The 24412-nt window shown below is 41.2% G+C and overlaps 1 protein-coding gene across 7 annotated transcripts in view; it reads left to right on the forward strand.

Annotated features, from left to right (window-relative positions):
* Dock4 (dedicator of cytokinesis 4) overlaps positions 1–24412 on the forward strand; it is a 396334-nt gene that overhangs the window by 259734 nt on the left and 112188 nt on the right. For all 7 annotated transcript variants that reach the window (XM_087554065.1, XM_087554063.1, XM_087554067.1 and 4 more), the window contains 8 exon segments: positions 180–304; positions 1695–1857; positions 7557–7663; positions 17954–18110; positions 22199–22296; positions 22393–22476; positions 22637–22737; positions 24260–24341. In XM_087554065.1, the coding sequence (XP_087410191.1) occupies positions 180–304; positions 1695–1857; positions 7557–7663; positions 17954–18110; positions 22199–22296; positions 22393–22476; positions 22637–22737; positions 24260–24341 (917 nt within the window).

Genomic DNA, 24412 nt, shown 5'->3' on the forward strand with positions numbered 1-24412 from the left:
TCCTCCTCCAGTGTTTACAGGCAGTGAGGGTAGAGACCATTTTTTAAGTGTGAATGCCTTGAGACTTTTATATGTATAATGTAACAATAACCACGTGTTTTTATAAACTAAAGTTTCTCTTGACAGAGTATTGCATGTCCTAATATATGTAACATGCCCTTGCTTTCATTCTTCAACAGGTGAAATGAGGAATGATTTATATATCACCGTAGAAAGGGGAGAGTTTGAGAAAGGCGGCAAGAGTGTGGCCAGAAATGTGGAAGTCACAATGTTCATAGTAGACAGTAATGGTCAGCCCTTAAAGGTATGTTCATTCTGGATAGCCACTGGTATTACAACCATTGCCTTGGCTTCATCTCTGCCTGGGACCATTTAATTTCTCAGTTGCAGTGTTTTTCTAACTCTGTATAGGCCTTTTATTTTCTTTTTTACAAGTTCATTAAGGGGCCAGAGAGATGGCTCAGTGGTTAAAAGCACTCAGAGGTCCTGAGTTCAATTCCCAGCACCCACATGGTGGCTCACAACCATCTGATGCTCTCCTACCATGCAGGAGTACATGTATGTAAACAGAGCACACACACACACACACACACACACACACACACACATATATATATATATACATATATATATATATATATATATATATATATATATATATATATATATCAACTTAAAAGCTCATTAAGATCCTTTACAGAAAAGAAATTAGAAAGCCAAACGGTGTTTACATGTTGCTGACTATGTATAATAATAATTTTATTTCACCACTCATTCCATAAATACAGTATTTTAATATCATTTAATTTTTTCTAACTTTTTGTTCTTGCAATTGGGGAAAAGACAAAACAACAACAAAAACAAATAAAAAATAAAACAACAAACAAACAAAAATATTGGCCTTGCTGGCTCAAGCCTTTAATCCCAGCACTTGGGAGACAAAAACAGGCAGATCTCTGGGTACGAGGCCAGCTTGGAATACAGATTGAGCTCCAGGACAGCCAAGGCTACACAGAGAAACCCTGTCTCAAAAAACAAACAAGCAACAACAACAAGAAAAAGCTTACCATGTTTAGTTTTATAATTTTTTTAAGCCAAAGTAGACATTGGTACTACTTGTCACTTGGGGAAGCAATAACAGACCTTCTTCTGGAAGAAGTATTTCCTCTGAACACAACTGTTTCACAGTATATTTGCCTGTTCTTCTAAAGCACTGATTCTCAACCTTCCTAATGCTGTGACTCTTTAATACAATTCCTCATATTTTGGTGACCCCCCCAACCATAAAATTAGTTTCATTGTTAGATCGTAATATAATTATCTGTGTTTTCTGATGGTCTTAACCAACCCCTGTGAAGGGGCCCTGGGACCCACATGTTGAGAACCACAGTTCTAAAGGTTGTACAGGGCCTTCTCAGTTACCCCTGGACCATTAAAAGAGCCTCCTGGGTGGGCTGGGAATGTGGTTTCCAGGAGTTGAATTCTTACAGCCCACCCCACACTTGCCGTAGTAGGCTGTGGAGGTTCAGACTCGAACTGGTCTCCTCCCTAGGTAGAGCAAATATAGAAACAACACAGAAAAGAGGCAATGTCCCTTGGAATGATGTTTGCGTGCAGGCAATGGCAGCGAATGCTCTGCCTGTCGTGGAGGAGCCTAAATGAAGCTGACTCTAACCTGTGTGTTTCTTTATTAGGATTTTATCTCCTTTGGTTCTGGAGAGCCACTGGCTAGTGAGTACCACTCCTTTGTGCTTTATCACAACAACAGTCCCAGGTGGTCGGAGCTGCTGAAGCTTCCTATTCCTGTGGATAAATTCAGGGGCTCCCACATCCGCTTTGAGTTCCGGCATTGTTCCAGTAAGTGTGGGCGTGGACCCAGCAGCTTTGCGGGTTTGGGGTGGGCCCTGTACTTACTGTGGGCAGATCTATAGAAAAGGTGACAAAGGAGGGAAGAAGGCAAACAGTGGGAACCCTGAAGTGAGGGGACTGACTCCAGGAGGAGCTTTGAAAGCAGCAGAAAGTCATGAAAGAAAACACCGGAAGCCCAGGGATTCTCTATAATTTGGTGGCTCATTGCTTACAACCTAGAATATGTGAACAGAAGGGGGAGACACAGCATTGGAAAAACTACGCTTTTCTGGTGGGCTTGGGCAATCCTGATCTTCTGGTATTGCCAGGAAGCTGACTCAGCTCTGGGAAGCCCCCTTGGCATTTTCTGGGCATGGGAAGCTACTAGGAAAACATCAGTGAAGCTTGAGTTTGTGCGGATTTCGGTGTGTGTGCATCACTGCGCAGGTCTAGATGATGCTTAAATGAGATAAATAATTATCTCATTTTACAGATTTAAGCAGCTCAAGACGGAAATAAAGTTGTCCTTGTGGGCATTATTAGTCCCATCTTCAGTTTTACTTCAATCCGCTTGCTCTCTTCACTACCTTTTCAAGTGAGTTTTCTGCCTCCTCCAGCTCTAGACTCCTGACACTTCTGTGCCTCTGACACGCAGGCACTCACCAGAGGAGTGACTGGCAAGCTTCTAGAGACTCTTGCTTTGGGAGAAGAATATCAAGCAAGAGACAGAGAAGTATCACATTATCAGAGGTGCAATATGCACTTTACCAGAACTTCAGGTGGAGGGACTGTGCCTGTCATCAGAGATATGGCATATTTTTTATTCAGAGTTGGCCAAGTAGTGTCTTTAAATTGGATTTATGGGGGTGTTTAAATCTGCAAGAGAGCCAGGTGGTGGTGGCGGTGCATGCCTTTAACACCAGCACTCAGGAGGCAGAGGCAGGAAGATATCCATGAATGGGCTAGCCTGATCTACAGAGCTAGTTCTAGAACAGCCAGAGGTCCACAGAGAGACCCTGTCTCGATAAACCAAAACAAAACAAAAATACTACAGGGAGATGGGGTGCAATTCTTACTTTCTAAATTCCCCAGGGGAGTCCCGGGGAAATGACATGAGGGGTACTTGTGGACTTGGGGTGACACTGCCGTGCTGTTCTATCTGCCAGGCTTTCCTCTTACTTGGAGCTGTCATTGGCTTTAGTTCCAAAAATAAGAAAAAGGTAGAGGGAGAGGAAGGAGAAAGTGAACGTAAGAAAGGCAAAGGAGTATTCAGAAAACGCTGCAGTGCACAGCAGAGAGCAGAGCAAAGGGTGTGTCTCAGTAAAGTCTGTTTGGCTTCCGCACTCTCAGCCTTGTACCTAAAACATCGTTCACAGTTTTGTTTCTCTGCTGCTGCTGCTGTTTTAATTCAGAAGAACTAGCCACGGGGAAAAGGACAAATAATCCCCGTAACCCCACCAAATGTAAGCGCCTAGTATCAAATATTCCTGTGTAATATTACTCATTCATAAAGCATGACTTATTTAATCATAAAATTGAACACCTACTGTGTGCCAACCACTTTACTGGGTGCTAGACCCACATCCCAGAGCACAGCGAAGTTCCTTCTCTTACAGAGCATTTCCTTGGAGAGGGAGGGCAGACCGATGAACAGTAAATACGTAAGACTGGGGTCACCCCTTCTCGCACGCTTGTCTCCTGCACTTTCAGTGTCTTCTGATCAAATGCTAATTAGAAAATTCCAGAATAAACTATTCCAAAGTTTTAGATTATATCCCATTTTAATAGCTTGGAGACATCTACGTAGCCCCACTCTGTGCGACTTGAGAATTGTTTCTTTGCCCATATATCCTCCCTGTGTCCCGGCAGCTACTGAGATGTCACAGTCCCTGTGTTCAGTTGACCTTTACTGTACTCACTGACGGGCCCCAAGTGCAAGGACAGTGATACTAGTTCTCATATATGTCAAAAAGAAGCGACAAGTTACTTCTATGCGAAAAGAAAGGTGGAAATTCTCAACTTAGTAAGGAAAAGAAAATCACATGTGGAAATTGAAAATATCTGTGTCTCTGTTCTTACTATCTGTGCTAATTTATGAAGATTGCCAGGGATCCATATGTATAGGGAAACGGGATCAATTTATAGGGTTTAATACTCTCTGTAGTTCAGACAGCCACTAGGAGTCTTGGAACATGCTCACTGCATACTGGCTGCCGTGTACAGAAAGTGAAGAATAAATACAGCCACAAAGATGGGGAGGGCTGGAAAGCAATGATACTACTATGCTGCTGTTTTACACGGAGCAGCCAGGAACGAGAGCTCTGATGAGGAGATGTGACAAGAAGAAGAAACTAAAAGAATTGAATAGCAGGCTGAGCCATGATCTATCGCAGGAAAGAAAACCCCAGGCAAGAAGATCAGATAAAGAGGACTTGGGGTTGAGACGTGCTTGGAATTTTCAAAGAATATTTAGAGACTGGAGCTGTGGCAAGGGGGCCAGGCCTTATATTGGCGTTTGTGTCCTGGTGAGGCCTGTGGATTTTGTTTAAGGATGAGGTCCGATTTTGAGGGAAGCTGCTGTGTAGATAACAGACCACAGATGGGTCAGTTGGGAATAGGAAGACTGCTCGGGGGGAGGCGGAGGGGGAGTGTCTTTGCAGCTCGTGAAATAAAATGAGAGTAAGGTGATGGCACTTTGATTTGTTTCTATAGATCGCTCATGGATTAGATGTAGAAGAAGGGGAAACATCAAGGATGACCCTGGTGTCTGATCCTAAGAATGAAATGTTCGTTTAGCCAAGTGGGAAGACACCAGGGACCATCTGTTTGGGAGTGGATGGCAGAAACCAACTTTCCATCTTAGATATTTGACATCCACTACACATCCCAAAGTCTGAGTTGGAAACTTGCAAGTGGGTTAGTGGTCTCTGTGAATATTTAATAACCAGTACTAGGAGCAGGGCTAGCTCTGATCTCTGACACTTGATGATTTCCATGCTATTATTGTTCCAACTTTTAAGCACTGGCATGACTTTATGGAATGTTGACTTAGGCAAAGATGCCTGTTTCCAGCTGGTGTGATCCAGTGTAGTCGATCTCCAGCACAACATCCATTTCAATAATTTTAAAGTCAAGAGACTGTGTGAAATGCCTGAGTAGTGAGTCCAAGAATGAAGGCCTAGGGCACATTTACAGCTGGGGAAATGAAAAGCTGCCCAAAGACATTAAGAACTCACCAGAAGGTTGAAGGGCAATCAAGGAATGCAGTAGGCTAAAGAAAAGCAGAGTTTCCATGAAAGAACTGGTCAGATTATATGTCAGCTGCTAGTGATACGTAAGATGAAGAATTAATATCTGATTTAAGATCATAGAAATCACGGGACCTGAAAATCAGCTTGGGTGGATTTGTGGTGAGTTTAAGAGTGAGGAGAGAAGGAAGGAAAACACAATGAATAGAGACAAACACTTCTGCAATGGAATCATGTCTGACGGTAGAACAACTCAGTCTTGTCAAGATGTCCTAACTGAATCTATAGGTCCAGTGTGATCCTAGTTTAAAAGAAATAGGACTTCCTAGTTCTTCCTGGTAGCCCCTTTCACCCCTGGCTTCTAGCCCATCTCCAGTCCTTCGTGGCTTTACCCACCCACAGAACCTCTCTACCAGTGATCCAAAGCAGCCACACAAGGCTGGGACTCGGCTGAGTATTGTTTAACCAGTTTCTGACGCTTCTCTTCACAGTGGCTTGTGCTTAGCAAAGAAATCCCCAAGTGGACAGTGTGCAGAGACTGAGAGACTTTGGAGCTCTCAGTGCTAAATGTCTTTATCACACTAATAGATATGCTAACATGGGAGAAGGAAATCTCATGGGGCCCCAACCCTAGATGAAGAATTATAGACAACTAAGGAATGCTGAGAGCAGGAGAAACAGTCTTCCCGAGGGGAGAGCCCCCAGATGGTTTTCCAATACCAAGTCTGGGGGAGGGTCAATGGGTAAGGATGGGAAGGAGGAATATTATATAATCCTACTTTGACTTCAAAGGTAAAAATAAATGGGCCATCAATCTGTGTGAGTACATGAAAGAACCTTAAGTGAATACCACAGTGAACAAAGCAATCTGAAGAGGCCTCGTGCGGTGTAACTTCTGCTGTGCAGCTGTTTAAAATAGGCAAAACCAGGGAGCCAATAAAATGCTCAGTGGTTTCCACGGGGTAGGGCTGGAAAAATGAGAAATGTGGTTAGGGGAATGGAGAAGTACCTAGGAGGAACAGTGCGTGAACTTAATGTATTTAGATAGCAAAGGGCTATCGTACTGTGCAGATGTCTGCAAAAGTCATCAACTCACTGATAGCCTAGGACAGTGGCCGTGGTCTTCAACATTAATGTCTTATTTTGTGACACATTTGCAAAGCCTGTTGGCTTTGTTTCATGTCTTTATTAATTGTACTTGCTCTAGAATCTCGCTTCTCTTTGATTTTAATTGAATATTACCAACTAAAAGACAGCTGAATAAAATTCAAGAATTATTTCTGAACAAGTCTCATGGATCAAGAGTTTCTGCACTGTTGTGTAGAACACCTCGTTCTGGACACTTCTGCTGTAACTTTGATCACTTTAGAAATGTCAGTCTCTTTCTACCTTCTCCCTAGACTGGGTATTAATCAATTGGAAAAGAAGTCTTCTTCCTTTGAAGTACACTTAGTGAGTTCACACATCCCAGATGTCCTCTTAGTAGGAGCCCCAGGCCCCCTCCATCAAGTGGTCGGGGAATTTGTTAGCAAAGAGCGCACAGCTAAAGCCCTTGAGTGATGGTCAAGATTCTCTGGACGTCTAACTTCTCAGCTCAGGTCTCACTGGGCCCCAAAGCTGAGCTGTTCTCATCAAGGATGATGATCCACTGCCACACTTATGATGGAAAGAACCACATTTCCGCTATCACAGGCTCCTGCCTGGGGCCTCAGTGACTACTCACTCACATATGCCCATACCAGGGGAGAGTGAACTTGCACTGAAAGCCTTAAACACTTGCTCTGTTTGGGGAGAAAAGCAGCTTGCTAGGAGGACCATGATGGCTGGAAAGTTCTGGAGCCAGCTGCTTAACATCCTTGATCTCCATTTCCATTCCTACAAATGACGCCCAGAATTCTCTGCATCAAGGTTGACCTTAATTAGATGTCTGGCGTCTGAAAAGTCTCCACCTCACCTTCGACTTGCAGAGCACTAGTCAGCCCACAGTAAATGGCAGCTTACAATTTGAAGTCCCCCCGACCCCACACACACTGAGGCAGAGCTTGAAAGCTCCCTTTCAGAGGCCTATAGACAAAGCTTTGCTCCTCACATCCATTCTTTCCTCCTTTAAACATTTGGCGAGATGCTCCTACATCCCAGATACTGTTTGAAAACAAACTGACAGGTGAGAATCCTGCCCCTAGTGGAGGCTAGTGCTGAGGGGCTGGGGAAGAGATGGGGTCAAAAAGCAGTCCAGACAATGTCTAGAACATAATTTCAGGCATCGAGTTCTGTGAAAACAACTGGGCAGAGAATGGAACCTACACTTTAGGAAGCGTGAGTATAGTGTTCAGAAAGGTGTCTACGACAAAAGGGCCAGGCACGTGCGGGGCACGGGGCTATAGTTTTTGATGCTGTGCTTCTTGTGTTAAGATGTCAGTTGTGTACTTTCAATAAGCAAGTCGCTACCCTCCTTTACAGCAAAGGAGAAAGGAGAGAAGAAGTTGTTCGGTTTCTCTTTCGTACCCTTGATGCAAGAGGATGGAAGGACTCTCCCAGACGGCACACACGAGCTCATCGTGCATAAGGTACCAGTGATTCCTGTTGATGATGGGCAGTCAAAGCAGGGCTCAGTCACTCCCTGCATGTCTTCTAGCTTTAGAAAAAGGGAAAATAACTAAAATTGGCACCCTTCCAAATAAAGGTGGAGCCCAGGCATGGTGGTATACTCCTTTAATCCCAGCACTCAGAAGGCAGATGCGGGCGTATCTCTGAGTTCAAGGTCACCGTGGTCACATAGTGTTTAAAAAATTGTCTTTCTGTAAGTATTATTTCTAATTGTCTGTCTTCTATGTCACATTTTGCATAGACACACTCTATACATACACACACATAAACACATACATATATGTACATATATGTATATGTAATATTTGCATATATTCTGATATTGGAGATAAAATATATTCCTTACAAGTTAGACACATATAAAGCAAGTTCTGAACCACTGAGCTCCTTAACCCTAAAACATGCTTTTTAAATGTCTTACTTTTCATCTTAATTTATTTGCATAAATCGGGTTGGGGTATTATTCTCAAAATCCTTTTTATGGTTGTTGATGGGATTAAACGTACCTTAGAAATAGTTCTATAAGTACCACTGATGTGTACCATTTTATGAATCCTTATGTATCCTCAGAGGAACGTTTATTAAATTAAACATTACTTTTTAAAATTTTTATCTGTGCTTTGTTATAACGACTTTTGCTTCTAAGTCACAATTCTCTAAAAGAAAAAAAAAAGGTAGAACAAAGTCTGCTGGTGCAGGCATCGACATAAAAATGCAGAAAGCCGGAACTTCACAGATATTGAGAATACTCATAGAATGAAATACAGAATAAAATGTACTAGTTAAGCATGTATGCAGTTTTCTCCAAAATACTCCTCTCGCTGGTGAGGGCCTGCTGTCGCCTGGCTCCAGGATTCCTTTCAGCCTACTGGAGAAAACAGAAGCTCCTCCCTGACACATGACCTGAACCCCTAAATGCACCCCTCTCTTTCTTTCTGCCTCCTGTCTCAGGGATGAGGCAAGATGCCTTCTCTTCAAAGCTAATTCTTCTTCCTGCTCCCAGGACTTCTTCATGTGCTCTCTCTTCCCCTGCATAGCCGTCTCCAGGTCTAGCAACCATCCATTCAGAATGAAACATGCTTCAGCCTTTCCTTCTTTCTTTAATAGGCACAGGTTTCCTCTTCTGTTCCCATCTCATATAGAAACAGGGCGTCGCCCACTGTCCCCACTGCTCAGTCCAGTCAGTGGTTCAAGACACTGCCGTTCACCTTTCACATGAGCTTCCACCACATTGCTCCTGAGTAGCCAAAGGCTACAGACCCTGGGGAGTGGGGGAGTGATGAGGGCGCTATAGCAGTGAGCTACACCAGGAGCCTTTTCCTGTTCCCTTAGGAAAGGGTCTTGCTAAGTTGCCTCAGGCTGGCCCCTGAATGCAGACTTCTGGCCTCAACCTCTCAAGTAGCAGATCATTGCAGTCGCATTCAACTCTGCCTAGCTGCTGAGTTCTTCTTATTTAAGATCTCTGGGCTGTTCATGTTGAAAAACCCCATGGTCCAAGCATACTACGACACATACACTTGTCTTTTTTAGCAGTTGTTTTAGACTCACAGAAGAGCTGTAATATATCCATATGTTCTTCACCCAAGTCCCCTTACATTATAACCATTTATATTAACAGTGGCACATTAATAGTAAACCTATCTAATTGATAAAATATTGTTAACGGAAAGGTTTTGGCTGTTGTTGTTGGGGTTGGTTTGTTTTTTCATGTTTGTTTTTGTTTTTGTTTTTGAGTTTCACAGTAAATTTTCCACTAATGGCATGTGGCTATTGCTGGCTCCATTTCAGACCCCAGACCCCATGCGGTGTTTAGTTGTCCACTGGTGACTCACTGACATGCCTCTCAACACTGGCCCTGTCCTCATCTGCATTGTTTCTGCCCCCTTTTGCCGGCTTGGTAACCCTCTTCTGGTTATGATTGAGCTTAAATACTCCCCTTTCTATAAAGCCTTCCTCCCCTACCCCCAAGAGACCTGGTACTCAGTGGTCTTTAAGCTTTGACAGCTGTCTAAAACACATGGCTGCAGTGGTCAGTGAGGCCTTCAGAACCCTTTCCTGGTTGTAATTTTAATACTGAAATGAAGTATGGGCAAATATTATGAATTTAATAGGTATGTAGTAATGATATTAGCAGTGACTGTTTCTGTTGAGAATGTCCCGACAAGAAGATATTTTGTCATTAAAAATTATTTAAGTCTGGCTTTCATTAGCTGCTATGATAAAATTTCAAGTTGACTCCCTTACTTTCTCTAGTTTCAGTTCAGTTCTCTATAGTCATAAGCTGTAGACCCTTTATTTGACTAGCATGCTGGGATTTCCCTGGCATGATTTTCTCTGAATAAGTTGTACACGTGGCTCGCCCCAACACAAATTTTACATACTGTGGTTTTCGGCCATGGTCAGCAGGTAGCCCAGTACATAGCAATGTATTTACAACTGCCACACGAATTCATTTCCAATGACTGTAAGCAAGAGGTGTAGTCTCAAAGATAGAGGCCACCCATACTACTTCGAGTACTGCTGTAAGCATACAGAGGAGCCCATCTTCCTTATAAGATCTGACTTCAGAACCAGATGTGGTCAAATGCTAACTCTCATCTCTATTATGTCATGAGTTAATGCATTTTAAGATGACCTGTGTTGATTGCAGGCTATTAAAGCAATTTGTCTTTTACTGTGTGTGCTAGCAACGTGCTTTTGTCCCCCCAACCCCCCAATCCAGTAGCGGACTCAGGAGTCTGAAGGAGCAGTTGAGTGAGGTTTTCCTTATATTCTTGCATTCAGTTCCTCTGAACTCTGCATTGACTAGTGGGAGAATATGTTGCCTTTTGGGCTAAAAATTCTGTATGTCTTGTGTTCCTGTGTACAGTCCACCTTCTAAAAGATGCTTTCCGTTTATCTCTACCATCAAATCCTGTTTCTCACCTAGAGTCCCTGCCAACAAATGGAAGGACTCTGTTTTGCTCCAGTCTCATGATCAGCTCCATTGTTTGCTCTGGGCTGATCTACCCTCAGGTATCCATCAGAACACGGGTAGCACATTTGCTGTTTGTATGTCCCACGACAGTACACGTTCCCTAATAAGGGCAGTGTGCTCTCGTTCTTTCGTCCACACTGTCTTGCTTCATTCTTAGACTGGGTTTGACGAGTAAGACACTACTTCTGCCAAAGCCCACAGTAGGTATATGGCTGTTTCCCAGAATGCAAAGAATCTACGCTTTCCTATGTCATAGTTTAGGGTACAACTAAACTTTTTCTTACGGACGAGCCACCCCCATGACTATAATGCACTGCTCATATTTGTAGCCATAGAAACTCCAAGCTCTGACCCTGTCGTACTTGCTATTTCCAGGTCAGTAACCAGCAGTGCTAACCACACTTTATAGTCTCTCTCCTACTCTCAGTCTTTTCAAAAGTGGTGACTGGTGCTTCCTGTCCTCTCCTGTTCAGACTCTGGTTATGCAACTGTGTCTCTCAGGGTGGGCCTTTCTCATACCTGCCTGAGCAATGTCTGTATATTTCATGTATTCTAGAAGAGAGCTTCTCACTCTCTAGTGAGTGAACTCTGAACTCTGAACTCTGCATTTACTAGTAGGAGAGTGTGTAGCCTTTAGGGCTAAAAATCCTTGCTGTCCTATGCCCCTATCTTACAACCTACCTTATAGAACAATTTTTTCTATTTATGTCTACCACCAAGTTCCGTTTCTCTCCTAGAGTCCCCACCATCAAATGAAAGTCCTTTCTTCTGACTCGTGTGCCATGCTCCCTCTGCCCTTGTCTACTTGTCCTGCCTAATGGCCAGGTCCCACAATCTTTATTTTTGTTTGTTTCCCCATGTTTCAAGACATAGACTAGCAATTTCACTGTGAGGCCCAAAGTCTTAAGTCTCATGAGATCATTTAGTTACACACTCCTCTTGGAGCCCTGTGTCATTTTGTCTGCCATACATTAAGCTTTTGGAGAGAGTCATTTTTACCTTGACAGTCTGTATTTATCGAGAATGCAACGTGAAGCTCACTTTTGTTTCCATAAAATTTAAAACTGGGTTAAAAGAATAGTGGAGGAAAGGCAGCGTTGCATAGTTATAAAAACAAGCCTTGTTACTACCTTGATGCTGACACTAAGTAATACTGCAACATTAGGCGAATCACGTAAGTACTGTGGCCACAATATTCTACATCATAGCATTGTTATGAAAGAAAGTATATGCAAAAAGTGTGGAGAAGTACTCGATAAATACTTTAACTGTTGCCTAAGTCATCTATATTGATGTTCAAATGTGTATTATGTATTAATTATGTATGTGAAAGTCTTGAACAACAAAAAGTATGTGATAAGAATTTCTTTGTATTTTATTAAATTATTAGCAAGAGTTACTTGTTTTGATTTACTTAGATGTTGGGTAAAATATGCTATCTATCTTTCTATCTCTCTCCTGTTCTTAAAAGAATGTCTTAAAATACCTTTTGTGCTCACAGTGTTGTTTCTGCTGATGGTTATATTTTATACATGAGGATGACACAGTTTAGTTATAGGAAGCTACTGAAACACTGTGTCTCATACTTTAGATGCGAAGGTTTTAGTGCCCTTTAGGGCTGGTGGGCAGGTGAAGCCAAGCAGGGTTGGTGGAACAACCCTGGCCATTATGGCTGGCCCACAAGTAGACTATTCGTGGCACCCTGTAGAGCCAGAGCACAGCCATCTGTCCAGAACCATATGTCTGTGGTCAGCATTGTAACAATAGTGGAGTTGAACAGGTATCCCAAGATGCTGACAGAATAACCCAAGATCCAATTAGTTGAGAGAAGAGAGCTATATTAAAAGATGGTTCTGTACTGCAAGAATTTGCTCAGGAAGAGGCCTGGGAGTAGCTGAAGTGTGGTTATCATGGCTGGGTTTTGTGTTCATCACATAGAAAATTACATAGATGTACATAGACATGTCAGGCTGGCGATGACATGTTCTTAGGTCTGTAGCCCAGGTACACTTAAAGAATGGATTGAGTTTGGATTCATGACATGATGTCCTGACGAGGAACAAGTGGGGGAAGCAGATATGCAAGAGTCTAGAACATTCTCATGCCTAAACAGTTTTATAAGGAAAATATTTGAATATTTACTTTATAATTTTTAAACTATGCATATTTTCTGGAGTCTTTGGTCTATTGATATATCTTGAGAAACAAAAGAAACCATTCGGACATTTGACAGAAGGAGAGAATGGTAAACTGTTTATTATATTGATACTAGCACTTGTGTTTCAGAGCAATTCCTGGCAAGAACATCCTGTGATATTCTGACTCTTTCTCAACTTAGTATAGAGAGGTCTTTCCTAAGAACTTATTTTTAAAAATAGGTTTATTTTTTTTTTTTGTATCTCACAAATTGGCCTCAAGTCCCAGAGGGATTCTGCAGTTTAACTATTATCTGTTGCCAAAACACTGGCATTAGAAATATTTGAACAAATGTAGAGTGTAGTTCATATCAATTAAAAAATTTAAGTGTGTGTGTGTGTATGTGTATGTATGTGTCTGTGTGTATTTGTATGTCTGTGTGTGTGTATGTGTCTGTGTGTGTGTGTGTGTGTATGTGTGAATGTGTATGTGTGTGTGTATGTGTGTTTATGTGTGTGTGTGTATGTATGTGTGTGTGTATGTGTTTGTGTGCATGCTGACACCTTCAGTAGCAAGAAGAGTGTATCCGATCCTCTGGAACTAGAGCTACAGGCAGATATGAGACACCTGATATGGGTACTGGGAACACAACTTGGCTTCTCTGGAATAGTAGGATGTGAAGATGTGTGTGTGTGTGTGTGTGTGTGTGTGTGTGTGTGTGTGTGTGTGTGTGTGTGTGATGTTTGCACGTGAGGGTGCACACATGTCATGGTATACATATGAGTGTCAGAAAACAACCTTGTATATCAGGGCTCTCCCTCTGCCTTGCTGGAGACTTGCTCTCTCTTGTTACTGTCACTGCATTGCATACTCCAGACTACCTGGTCTGTGAGCTTCTAGGGATTCTCCTGTTTCACCCCTTACCTCACTATAGGAGTGACGCAATTCCAAGTACACAGTACCCTTTCAGCTCTCATATGTGTTTGGGGGGAGCTGAGTTCACATGTTCTGGCTTCTATAGTAAATGCTTTTACATTCTGAGCTTCCTAGACAAGTTTGAATTCTATACCCCATTTAAGCTAAGTTGTGCCAGTTCTGTATATTTTAAAGTATTTTCACAATATTTTAATTTAAGATCACCATTGTCTCTACAAAAATAATATGCAAATCAAAGAAAAGAAAAATATCATAATGCTATCTCACCATCTGCTAGCCTCTTAGCATGTATCCATTTAGATGTTTTGCTATAAGGATTTGTTAGACAAATAGTAATAGGTGATATAGTTATTTTAAGTCTACTCTTGTGATTAAAATTTTTTCCAGTCACTAGATTTTTTATTATTTATTCTTTAACCATCTCATACATGTATAGAATGTATTTGGATTTTGTTCACTGTCTTTTTTCTTCCTACTTCCTCTGGAAACTTTCTTCTTTCTACATTAAAGTTTAGACTAGAAATTAAGTAACATATCAATTGTCGAACAATATTTGGACTGGTCAGTCTGGTCCAAATTCACGATCACTGCAGGCTTTCTAGCTCCTAAGGGTTGTGTTTAACTAAACCAGTCCATTGTTAGACAACACTGACACGAAGACATGGAGCCACACCTCCTTCGGAAGGCACCACATTGTAGAGCAGTCTCATTGCTACCCTTCTACACTGTTTAGCCTATTACCCAATGCATGTGTTTCTTAAAATGCAGACATGGGTTACCACTGGTAAGAGGGAGTTGTAGTTATCATGTGTGTCAATGAGTTCACTGCATTGCTGTGATGACAACCTTGTCCCCATCATGTGCTTTCATGTTTGTCCCTTTGCCACCGGAAAGTGATCTTCCTGTGTCTGCATTGTTTCATTGATTTTTTTTTTGTATTGTTGTTGTTGTTCTCTTTGTTTCTGTTTTATTGATTTCATCCCTGAGTTTGATTATTTCTTGCCATCTCTCCTCTTGTGTGTGATGTCTTTTTATTCTAGAGTTTCCAGGGGGTGCTGTTAAATTGCTAATATGAGATTTAGACAGGGTTTCACTGTGTAGCCTTGCCTATCCTTGAATCCATTCTGTAGACCAGGATGGTCTTAAACTCAGAGATCAACTTGCCTCTGCCTTCCAAGTGCTGAGAGTAAAGGTATACACTACCACTGCCAAGCAATCTCTACAGTTTTTTTTTCTTCTGTAGGTACTTAGTGCTTGTGACCTTGCCTTTTAGAACTGTTTTCATTCTATTCCATAAGTTTGGTTGTGATATATATTCATTTTTACTCATATGCACTGAAGCATTTCAATTTTTGTTTTTACCTGCTAAGACTTGCTTAGTGTCCAACTATATGGTCAATTTTGGAAAAAGTTCAAAAAGGAAGGTATATTCTTTTGTGTTTAGGTGAAATGTTCTGTAACTGTCTATCTGTCTCATTTGTTTAACAATGTATGCTAGCTCTGTCATTTCTCTAGTTATATATAGATGACCTTTCTATTGATGAGTATGACTATTGGAGTCTCCCACTATCTCTGTGTGAGGGTCAATATGTGTTTTAAGTTATAGTTGTGCTTCTTTTACATACTTGGGTGTCCTTGTATTTGGAACATAGATGTTAAGACTGAAATGTCATCTCAGTGGATTTTTTTTCCTTTGAATATGTAATGTTTTTCCCCTATTATTAGTTTGAAGCATATTTTGTTAGATATTAAAATGGCTACACCCGTTTGATTGTTAGGTTAATTTGCTTGGAACAACCCTAAGGGAATGTCTATTTTTGATGTTGAGATGTGTTTCTTGAATGAAGCAAAAGGATGGATCCTGTTTCTGCACCCATTCTGTTAGTCTGTGTCTTTTTATTGAGAAATTTAGACCATTGATATTGAGACATATCAGTGACCAGTGATTGATTGATTCCTGTTATTTTGTTGGTAGTGATGGTATGTATATATGTGTGTGTGCTGCACACCCCATCCTCTCTTTAGTTTACTGGCCTAGGATTATTTATTCCTTGTGTTTTATAAGGAGATTATAGTTAACCTATATAGCTAGATTTGTAGATAAATATTACATAAGTTTGGTTTTATCATGGGTTATCTTGTTTTCTCCATCTATGTAATTGAAAATTTTGCTGGGAATAGTAGTCTGGGCTGGCATCTGTGGCATCTGTTGGCAGCACATCTGTGCTGGCCCTTCTGGCTCTTAGAGTCTGCATTGAGAAGTCAGGTGTAATTCTAACAGTTCTTCTCTTTATGTTACTTTGCCTTTGTCTGTTGCAGCTTTAAATAGTCTTTCTTTGTTCTGTACTTTAGTGTTTTGATTATTATGTGCCAAGGAGACTTTCTTTTCTGGTTCAATCTATTTGGTATTCTGGATGCTTTTTGTACCTTTATAGGTATCTTTTTCTTTTTAGGTTAGAAAAATATTCTTTGATTTTGCTGAAAATATTTTCTTGGCCTTTGAGCTGAGTTTCTTCTCCCTCTTTTATTCTTATTATTCTTAGATTCAGTCTTTTCATAGTGTCCCAGATTTCCTGCATGTTTTGTGTGAGGAAATTGTTAAGAGTTAACATTTTCTTTTACCAACGTATCTATTTCTTCTATCATATCTTTACCTGAGATTCTGTCTTCAATTTCTATATTCTATAGAAACTCTCCTCTGTAGTTCCTGTTCTAATTCCCAAAAACTTAAGTATCTCTACTATCTTTATACAGGCTATTTTTAGGTCTTTTTCTTGGCCTTTGGGTATCTTGGAATAGTCATTGCTTGCTGTGTTAGGGTTTCTGGGTTCAGTGGAGACTTACTGCCCTGGCTGATATTGATTGTGTTTTTATGCTGACATCTAGGCATTTGAGATTGGAGTGATTATATGTCTGGATAATTGTATAAGGTTTGTCTCTATTGGGTGAGTGCTTTGTTCCTTGGTTTCTGTTTCCTCCCTGGACTTTAGTAGAATGTGATTCTTGGTAGGAAACTTTCTGAGGACCCATTTTCCTGGTGGGGTCACCTGGTGTGGTTTCAGGGTGTTTCTGCTGGTGCTGAAGGCTGGGATAATGGGTGAGTTGGGGGAAAGAAGGTTTGGGGAGAAGATCCTTGTCATCTTTTAAAAATCGAGTCACAAAGAAAAGGGAAACCTATGCAGGATTTTTACTACAGAGCTTGGAATGAAACTTGGGGAATTGGATCTAGAGGAACGGAAGTGAAGGTATGGATCCCTAGTCACCCTACTTGTTGTGACCCTTGTGTTAGCAGGGGTATCTGCTGGGGTTAGGGGCTGGGACAAATCAACCAGCTAGAGGAGGGAGGTTAAAGGGGAAGATCTGTGGAATCTAGAAGAGATGGGGACAGGCATCAGGGAAGACTACCACAGCTACTGCAGAGCTGTGGATAAGACTCTGGGGTAACAGAGGAGAAGATCTGCAAATAGCCTATCTGGTCTTAAGGAAGTCGTGGCCTGTGGGTTACCAGGGGTGCCTGCTGGAGATGGGGGCTAGGACAAAGCAACAAGTGGAAGGAAGGGGTTAAAAGAGGAAGATCTGGGGGATCCACAGGAGATAGGAGCAGAGTAGCAGGGAAGACTGTGACAGGTGTTCTGGGGATGAGACTGGAGGATTGGATCTAAGGGAACAGAGCTAACATTTTTCTTTGAAATAGAGTTTTGCATCACACCATGGACAGTTACATTACCTAAAATACTATTTCCTTAACTAGTGGTTTTCAAAGTGATAATAGTTCAACAGCTCTCAGATGTCATGTTTGAGAACTGTCAGTTCCTTTTGAAAAAAAAGTCTTCTGATCATCTTCAAATGTGATTTCTCTGGAATTTGCAGTGTTTCCCAGACCATGATAAAGCCTATATATAGTCTAAGTCTCCTAACAAGACAATGAAGTTTTAAGGGAGGACAACAGAAATCCTGAGTGGTTCAATATTATGATAGGATCATTCATACTGGGAGTGACAGAGCTCAACTCAACTTAGTAGATTGGAGTCCAAATTTCATATTTAATTCTTTTATATATTTTTGGAGGATTTTCCTTAAAAGCCAAATTCTGTTTATAATGCTGTTAAGAATGTTTCTAGTTCATAAATGCTAAAAAAGAAAATTATGCTTAATAATTTTTCTGAGGTCTCGCCTCCTGTTCCTAATATTTTTTTCACAGTGTGAAGAAAACACAAACCTTCAGGATACTACCCGCTACCTCAAGTTCCCGTTTTCCAAGGTCATCTTCCTTGGGAACAATAATCAAACCATGAAGGCCACAAAGGAATCCTTTTGGATAACATCATTTCTGTGTTCCACAAAACTCACTCAGAATGGTAATGTATGATACAAGCCCTCCGACTTGAGGGCACGTGGGAACTGTATGTATTTTGGTAAGCATAGTCAGCAAGGATTAAGCTATTTAAGAACCTTGCACTGGAAAGGATCTGGATTCTTTTGTTTAGGATTTCTAATTAAAAGAACACAGTAGTGACGCCATTCAAGCAATTTAATGACTCAAGAATTAGCCCAGTGTTGAAAGCCAAATGTCAGCTAACTCTTCAAATGAACTATTAAAAACCAGATGCGCGTAAACTCAAGAAAAGATGAAAAGTGCCACCACCTGAAGTCTCATATTTTATAGTACCAGGGTTTAGGATAAAGCTTGCTTTTTGGTTTGCTTGTTTAATTAGATGGATATTGCTTTTCTGCCATAGCATCACTTCTTAGGTCACTAATTGTTTAGTGAGTTATGATTAATAAAGCAAGCAAACTGTTATAAAAACTGCATCTGTAATGAAAGGAGTAAATTAAACATTTTTGAATTTTTCATGGTTGGCATATACAGCTTCTGGCTAACACCCTGAATTAATAAATTAGATGCAGTATGTTGAGAGGGATCATTTCATTACAAGGCATTGTGTTTCACACAGCTCCTATATCTAAGCTTTTTTTTTTTCTTTTTTGGTATTATGGAACAGTTTGTGTAAAGAGGTAATTGTCTCAGAATATAGTGTCAAAAAGGCAGCAAAACAACACCATGGTGTTGACTCTTTTAATTCCCTCTCAGTAGCACATCTGCTGTATTCACATAAAACACAAAGTTGTGCTAAGCTTTTCTAGACTTTATTAGTATCCAGTATTTAATGGTTTAACTTGAATTTGAACTCTACTGACATAACTCAGTAACTATAAATACAGCATTTACCAAACCTTGGGTTTGCTGTAGAAGTTACGAAAATAATCAAGTCAGTGGCTCCCTGGACAAATTTATATTCATCCTACGTAAGGTGTCTGTGTGTCTGTGTAGCTCTTACTATTAATTGAATGACCTAACTGGAATGGTTCAGGATTAGATTTTTTTGGATATTGTTGCTATAACAATCACCGCAAACTTTCTGGCTTAAAGTGACAGAGACGTGCTCCTCTGTGGATCTGCAGTCGGAGATGTGAAGTCTTTTTCATGTCAGTGGTGCTAACACCCGTTTCTCCTGGAGGTTGTAGAGGAGAGTCTTGCCATCTGCATCACTTGGATCATGATCTCCACCTTCTTCTTTAGGAGCCAGCAGTGCAACATCTTCAGTTTCTCTAACTCTGACCCTCTACAATTCCCTAAGGTTTCCTTCTGATCACATTTTCTTGGAAAAGCCACTTTTATACTCTTATTATCAGAAATTTAAGCATATTATAAATTTTCTTGGTCAATTTAAGGTAAACCAACCATTTCTAGGAATTAAGGGACACACATATCTGAGGGTTGTTATCCTGCCTGCCACCTAGGTAATCTTAATGACAAAATTGCCTGTATTTTTTTTTTACAGTTCTAAGGCTTATGTTCTTATAATTGTAAACACAAGATAGAAGAATCCAAGTCCTAAGGACTCAAAGCTGCTTCCCTATAAAACCAAGAGAAAAATATTAAATGCCCGATTATATGAAAATAGAATCAGTACTTTGTGGGGCTCCTGACTCACTGAGGATGCTGATCCCTGCCTCATAACTATGTTGACTTTGATTAACCTTGTCAATGTACATCAACTCAGAATGAGCCAAGAAAAAAAGCCAATGTGTTTCAAGAGATAGCAAGGTTTAAGTGGGGAGTCAATCTGTCTTTCTGAAATGTGCATACAGGTGTACATCTCCATCTAAAAGCAAATTAGAATTAAATAATAGTTCCAAATCAAAATTAAATTGACCATTGGATAGTCTGCAAATGATCTGGTTTCAAGGAGTAGTTTCTTAGAGCAAATCTGCACTCAGGGTTCCCACTGTGTGTACCTCTTCTTGCTGTAGAGAATCCAACATTCTTCATGGCTAGTTCTCCAAATCCAGCCAGATCACTCTGTGGGTATTTCCAATGGTTCAGTCAAGTAGACTCTTTAAATTTCTTTATAGAATGGGAGGCTGTGTCTGGTGTTACATGCCCCTAATGCTAGCACTTGGGAGGCTAGAGCAAGAAGACCAAGACTTCATGGTTATCCCTCCTAAATAATGAGCAGCTAGCCTAGACTATGTGAGACCCTGTCTCAAATACAACACACACACACACACACACACACACACACACACACATACACACACACAAATTAGTAAGGAGTAAATTAATCCTTGTTTATCCTTGGTAGGTCAGATGCAAAGAGTATACTTCATAAATGCTATTTAATAAGATGTAGAAAATTAATAATTTCAGTGGTCGAACATTGCTCCTGATTTCCATACAACGTATCTTCAGATGACTGGAGCAGACTGAGGAAATGACAATTTTGCCTTGACTCTCAATGTAGTATGTACATGATTACAGCTGCTGAAGTTAGAGCCTGGGCCCTGATAGCCTTAACAAATTAGGCACGACCACCTGCTCTTCATAGTCCAGACAAATTAATAGTGAAGAGGAAACTTAACTAATGCCACTGCATTGAGACTGGGAACAGATAAAAGTTCTAGTGAGCTCCCAAGTCTGTCTTCAGGGTCCTGTCTAGAGGATTGGGTTTAGGTAGTGAACATAGGGTATACTTAATGAGTAATGCCCGTCAACGTGTGGTCCTTTCCATCATCCTTGCCTCCGCTTCAGTCTTTCTTACAAGGTGATGTGAAGCTGTCAGAACCATGTGGAATCTCTTCCTGAGAGACAAGATTCTCCTCTGGGTGGCACCAGGCTGCAAGACTTTTCTTTCTCCCAGGATACACTTCCAGGGAAATTCCTATTTCTTTCGGGCCCTTATTCCAATAGTCTGATACCTAAAGAGAGGGCACAGCTGTTTCTTTAGAAGATATTGATTTCTACAAGGAAGATCTTATAGACAGACATAACCAGTCTGCTCTTTAAGTTACTGAAGTATGAACAGACCCGAATGAGATTGATCAGCCGGCTTCCAGGAAAGGTGGGAATGCCTGTACCTGCTTCCCCACTGCGACCTCAGGAATGCTCTGTCCTCTCCACACTCTTCACACTGCTCAGTGCTCTGACCTCCTTTGGTTGCCTCTACTTTAAAGCTGACAGGTTCCTCTGCCCCATGCCTTCGCCATCTCGGCAGTTCTTACTGTCTTTATTGACCTCCAGACGCTATCATCTCCTGATCCTTTGGAGACTAAGTAAGCTTTGGTTATGATATCCCCTCCCTGAGGCTATCTAAATTCTGCCTAAGAAAGATGGGGGCTAAGTTTGTTTCTTCTAGTTCTCGAAAGGCCTGTTGAAATCTGAATCCACCTGTCAGTTTCTGGAAGAAACTGGAAGAGGCAGGGCTATGTGCATGTTCATCAGCTGTGCTGGGAAGCCAGAAACTGGCACTCTTCCCTCCAAAGATTCACTAGATGGTCTGTTGGTACATTGAGCTTGTTGTCAAAGTGAATTGACAATGTGTATTCCTACAATTTGTGTTACCTTAAACAATCAAGAAGGCCTTTGTTGCCAGGTAGAGACTGTTGCTAGACTGTTTGTGTTCAAGTGTCTAAGCATGAATCAAGCAGGTTCCTACCTCTCTGGAAACTCCAGTCTTACTAGAAGGTAGCAGAAAAGGTTACAGCAGACATCTGTTGGCTCCTTATACTGTTCTTAGTACTGGGGATACAACTAGGTCATGTTCATCTCTACTCTCTTTAGATTTTACAGTCAACTTTTGGCATAGAAACCTTTAGGCAAAAGACAAGTGCTTCTGTGAGGTAGGAGCATGTGAAAGGGATGGAGAGCTTTCCTGGACAACACCGTCTAGTTGGAGAACTAAGCAATGAGCAGGAACTCTGGGGGAGTAGAGGAGATAATTAAAATACTTTTAAGTAAGTGCCATCCTAAAGCTGAGAGGCTAGGCCTGGTAAGGGGATGGGGTAGGCACTCATGTAGGAAATCAGCTTTTACCAGTAGAGCACCGTTCATGAGAGGGGCTGTTCTCTATGAAAAGCAATTAATCTTCCTTTTCTGTTTGAAAAGGTGATATGCTTGATCTTTTGAAATGGAGAACCCACCCAGACAAGATCACAGGCTGTCTCTCTAAGTTAAAAGAAATCGATGGCTCAGAGATAGTAAAGGTATATACACAGTTTCATTACCACTTGGAAACTCTCGACTCTGGGAGGAGGGCAGACTGGGTCTTACTCACTTGCCTTTACTTCTTTAATCCATAGTTTCTCCAAGACACACTGGATACCTTGTTTGGAATATTAGATGAAAATTCCCAAAAATATGGGTCTAAAGTGTTTGATTCTTTGGTAAGTTTACATTTTCTTAATAATATTACAGATAAGTGTGCTTCTCCTGATCCTGACTGGTTTCAGAAATGGTCACTTGATGAAAGAGTTCATTTACTTATTTTGAACAGAGAAAGAAAAAATTGGCACTGGTGTCTATAACACTCAATTTTCTCCTTAGGTCCACATAATAAATTTGCTACAAGATAGCAAGTTCCATCATTTTAAGCCTGTCATGGACACTTACATTGAGAGTCACTTTGCTGGGGCACTTGCATACAGGTAAGGCCCTTTATCTTGTAATTGCCTTAGGAATTACACTTGTGCTATAACTTAAGCAGCTGCATAGGAAGACACTGTTGTAAGGGAATACAGGCAGATGTGAAGCTCAGTCACCAAACCCTGTCTCTCCTCTGCACACATCCCTGCTCAGTGGTGATATCTTATTTTGATTAAAAGGAAAGAGGTGGAAAGAGCTTCCTGAAGTCTGATCCTGGAGCCTGGTACCTTTCTTCTCACCCCCCTTTCTCCTGGTGTGCTCTGGTCTAAGATGTCAGGTCCTTGTCGTTTTTTTGCTGTCAGGAGTACTGTTTTTACTGAATTCCTTATATAACTATGAATAGAAAGCAGCCCTTGCCTTCATCCCTGTCGAAAGTCACTTATTCACTCATTAGTATTGACAGAGGCCCTACTTATCACCAGGTGCCGTGTTCCGTGCTCTAACACACAGACCTAGTGCCTGGCCGCAAGCCACTTACCCATTGATTACCCATTGAAGTCTACTGTTAGATAGTAGCTGCCTCTTTTCCAACAGTGCAGGTTATAGAAGTGCAAAGGGCAATGAGTAATGTCCTACTTCAGCTCTGCTGGGCTCCAGAAAGCCACACTAATAATCGCCCCAAGGCAGCAGCATGTCAGGCTCTATACATTGTGTTCTTATGGGAAGACTTCGTCCCTAAGCCATGGAATTGGATTATCTAAATGAAGACCAGCAAGCTGACACTAAACTCTAAACACAGGTCGTTCTTCCTTCTTTCCTCCCTTCCTTCCTTCCTTTCTCTTTCTTTCTTTCTTTCTCTCTTTCTTTCTTTCTTTCTTTCTTTCTCTCTCTCTCTCTCTTTCTCTCTCTCTTTCTTTCTCTCTTTCTCTCTTTCTTTCTCTCTTTCTCCCGGTCTTTTTCTTTCCATCTTTAAAAAGAGAGAAACTACTACTTGAACTAGAAATGAGCCAGCATTTATGTCAGTGAGATTGTAATACTAAAACTTGTGGGTTGTTGTTTAGTTTTTGTTTTGTTTCATAAATGTGTAATAAAATAAAATAAAAATAAACCAGAAACAAGAAAGCAACTTTCTCCTCTGGAAAAGCTTTTTCAAGAGCATCCTTTGATAGTAAGCCTTGGTCTTCTCATGGTGAGAAAGTTGGCCTGATAAATGCAGGAATGTGGCTTGGAATGGAACAGTTTGTCTTCATGCCTCCCCTACCTTTTACCTACAGCTAAATAGCAAATACCTTGTAGTCTTCACAAGATTGGGAAGGAAAGGATGCTGGCGAACAGTTGTCCAAGATTGCTCATGACAGCCCTAATTCTAGGGTCAGCAGGATACCTAGAGACTGAGGGCAATCTCAGTGGGCAGCAGTATGTTTTTATCTTGTTTCAAGGCAAGTAGTGATGCTGGCCTGGCAGGAGGGTGTGAGACCTTACAGAGAAAGGCCAGTCTTCCTGATATGTGTGTCTGTTGAGTTTATTGCCATTTAATTGAGAATTAGCCATTCTGCAATCTGCGCATTGCTTCCTGTGTTTTAGAGATCTCATCAAAGTGCTCAAGTGGTACGTGGACAGGATAACGGAAGCAGAGCGCCAGGAGCATATCCAGGAAGTGTTGAAGGTAATAACACGCCCGTTGAAAACAGATGAGAGTCTCACAAAGCTGTTACGTGATGATCGGAGACTAATTGG

The sequence above is a fragment of the Rattus norvegicus genome, chromosome 6 (genome assembly GCF_021556685.1).
Source record: "Rattus norvegicus strain SHRSP/BbbUtx chromosome 6, alternate assembly SHRSP_T2T, whole genome shotgun sequence".
In the NCBI taxonomy this organism is placed as follows: domain Eukaryota; kingdom Metazoa; phylum Chordata; class Mammalia; order Rodentia; family Muridae; genus Rattus; species Rattus norvegicus.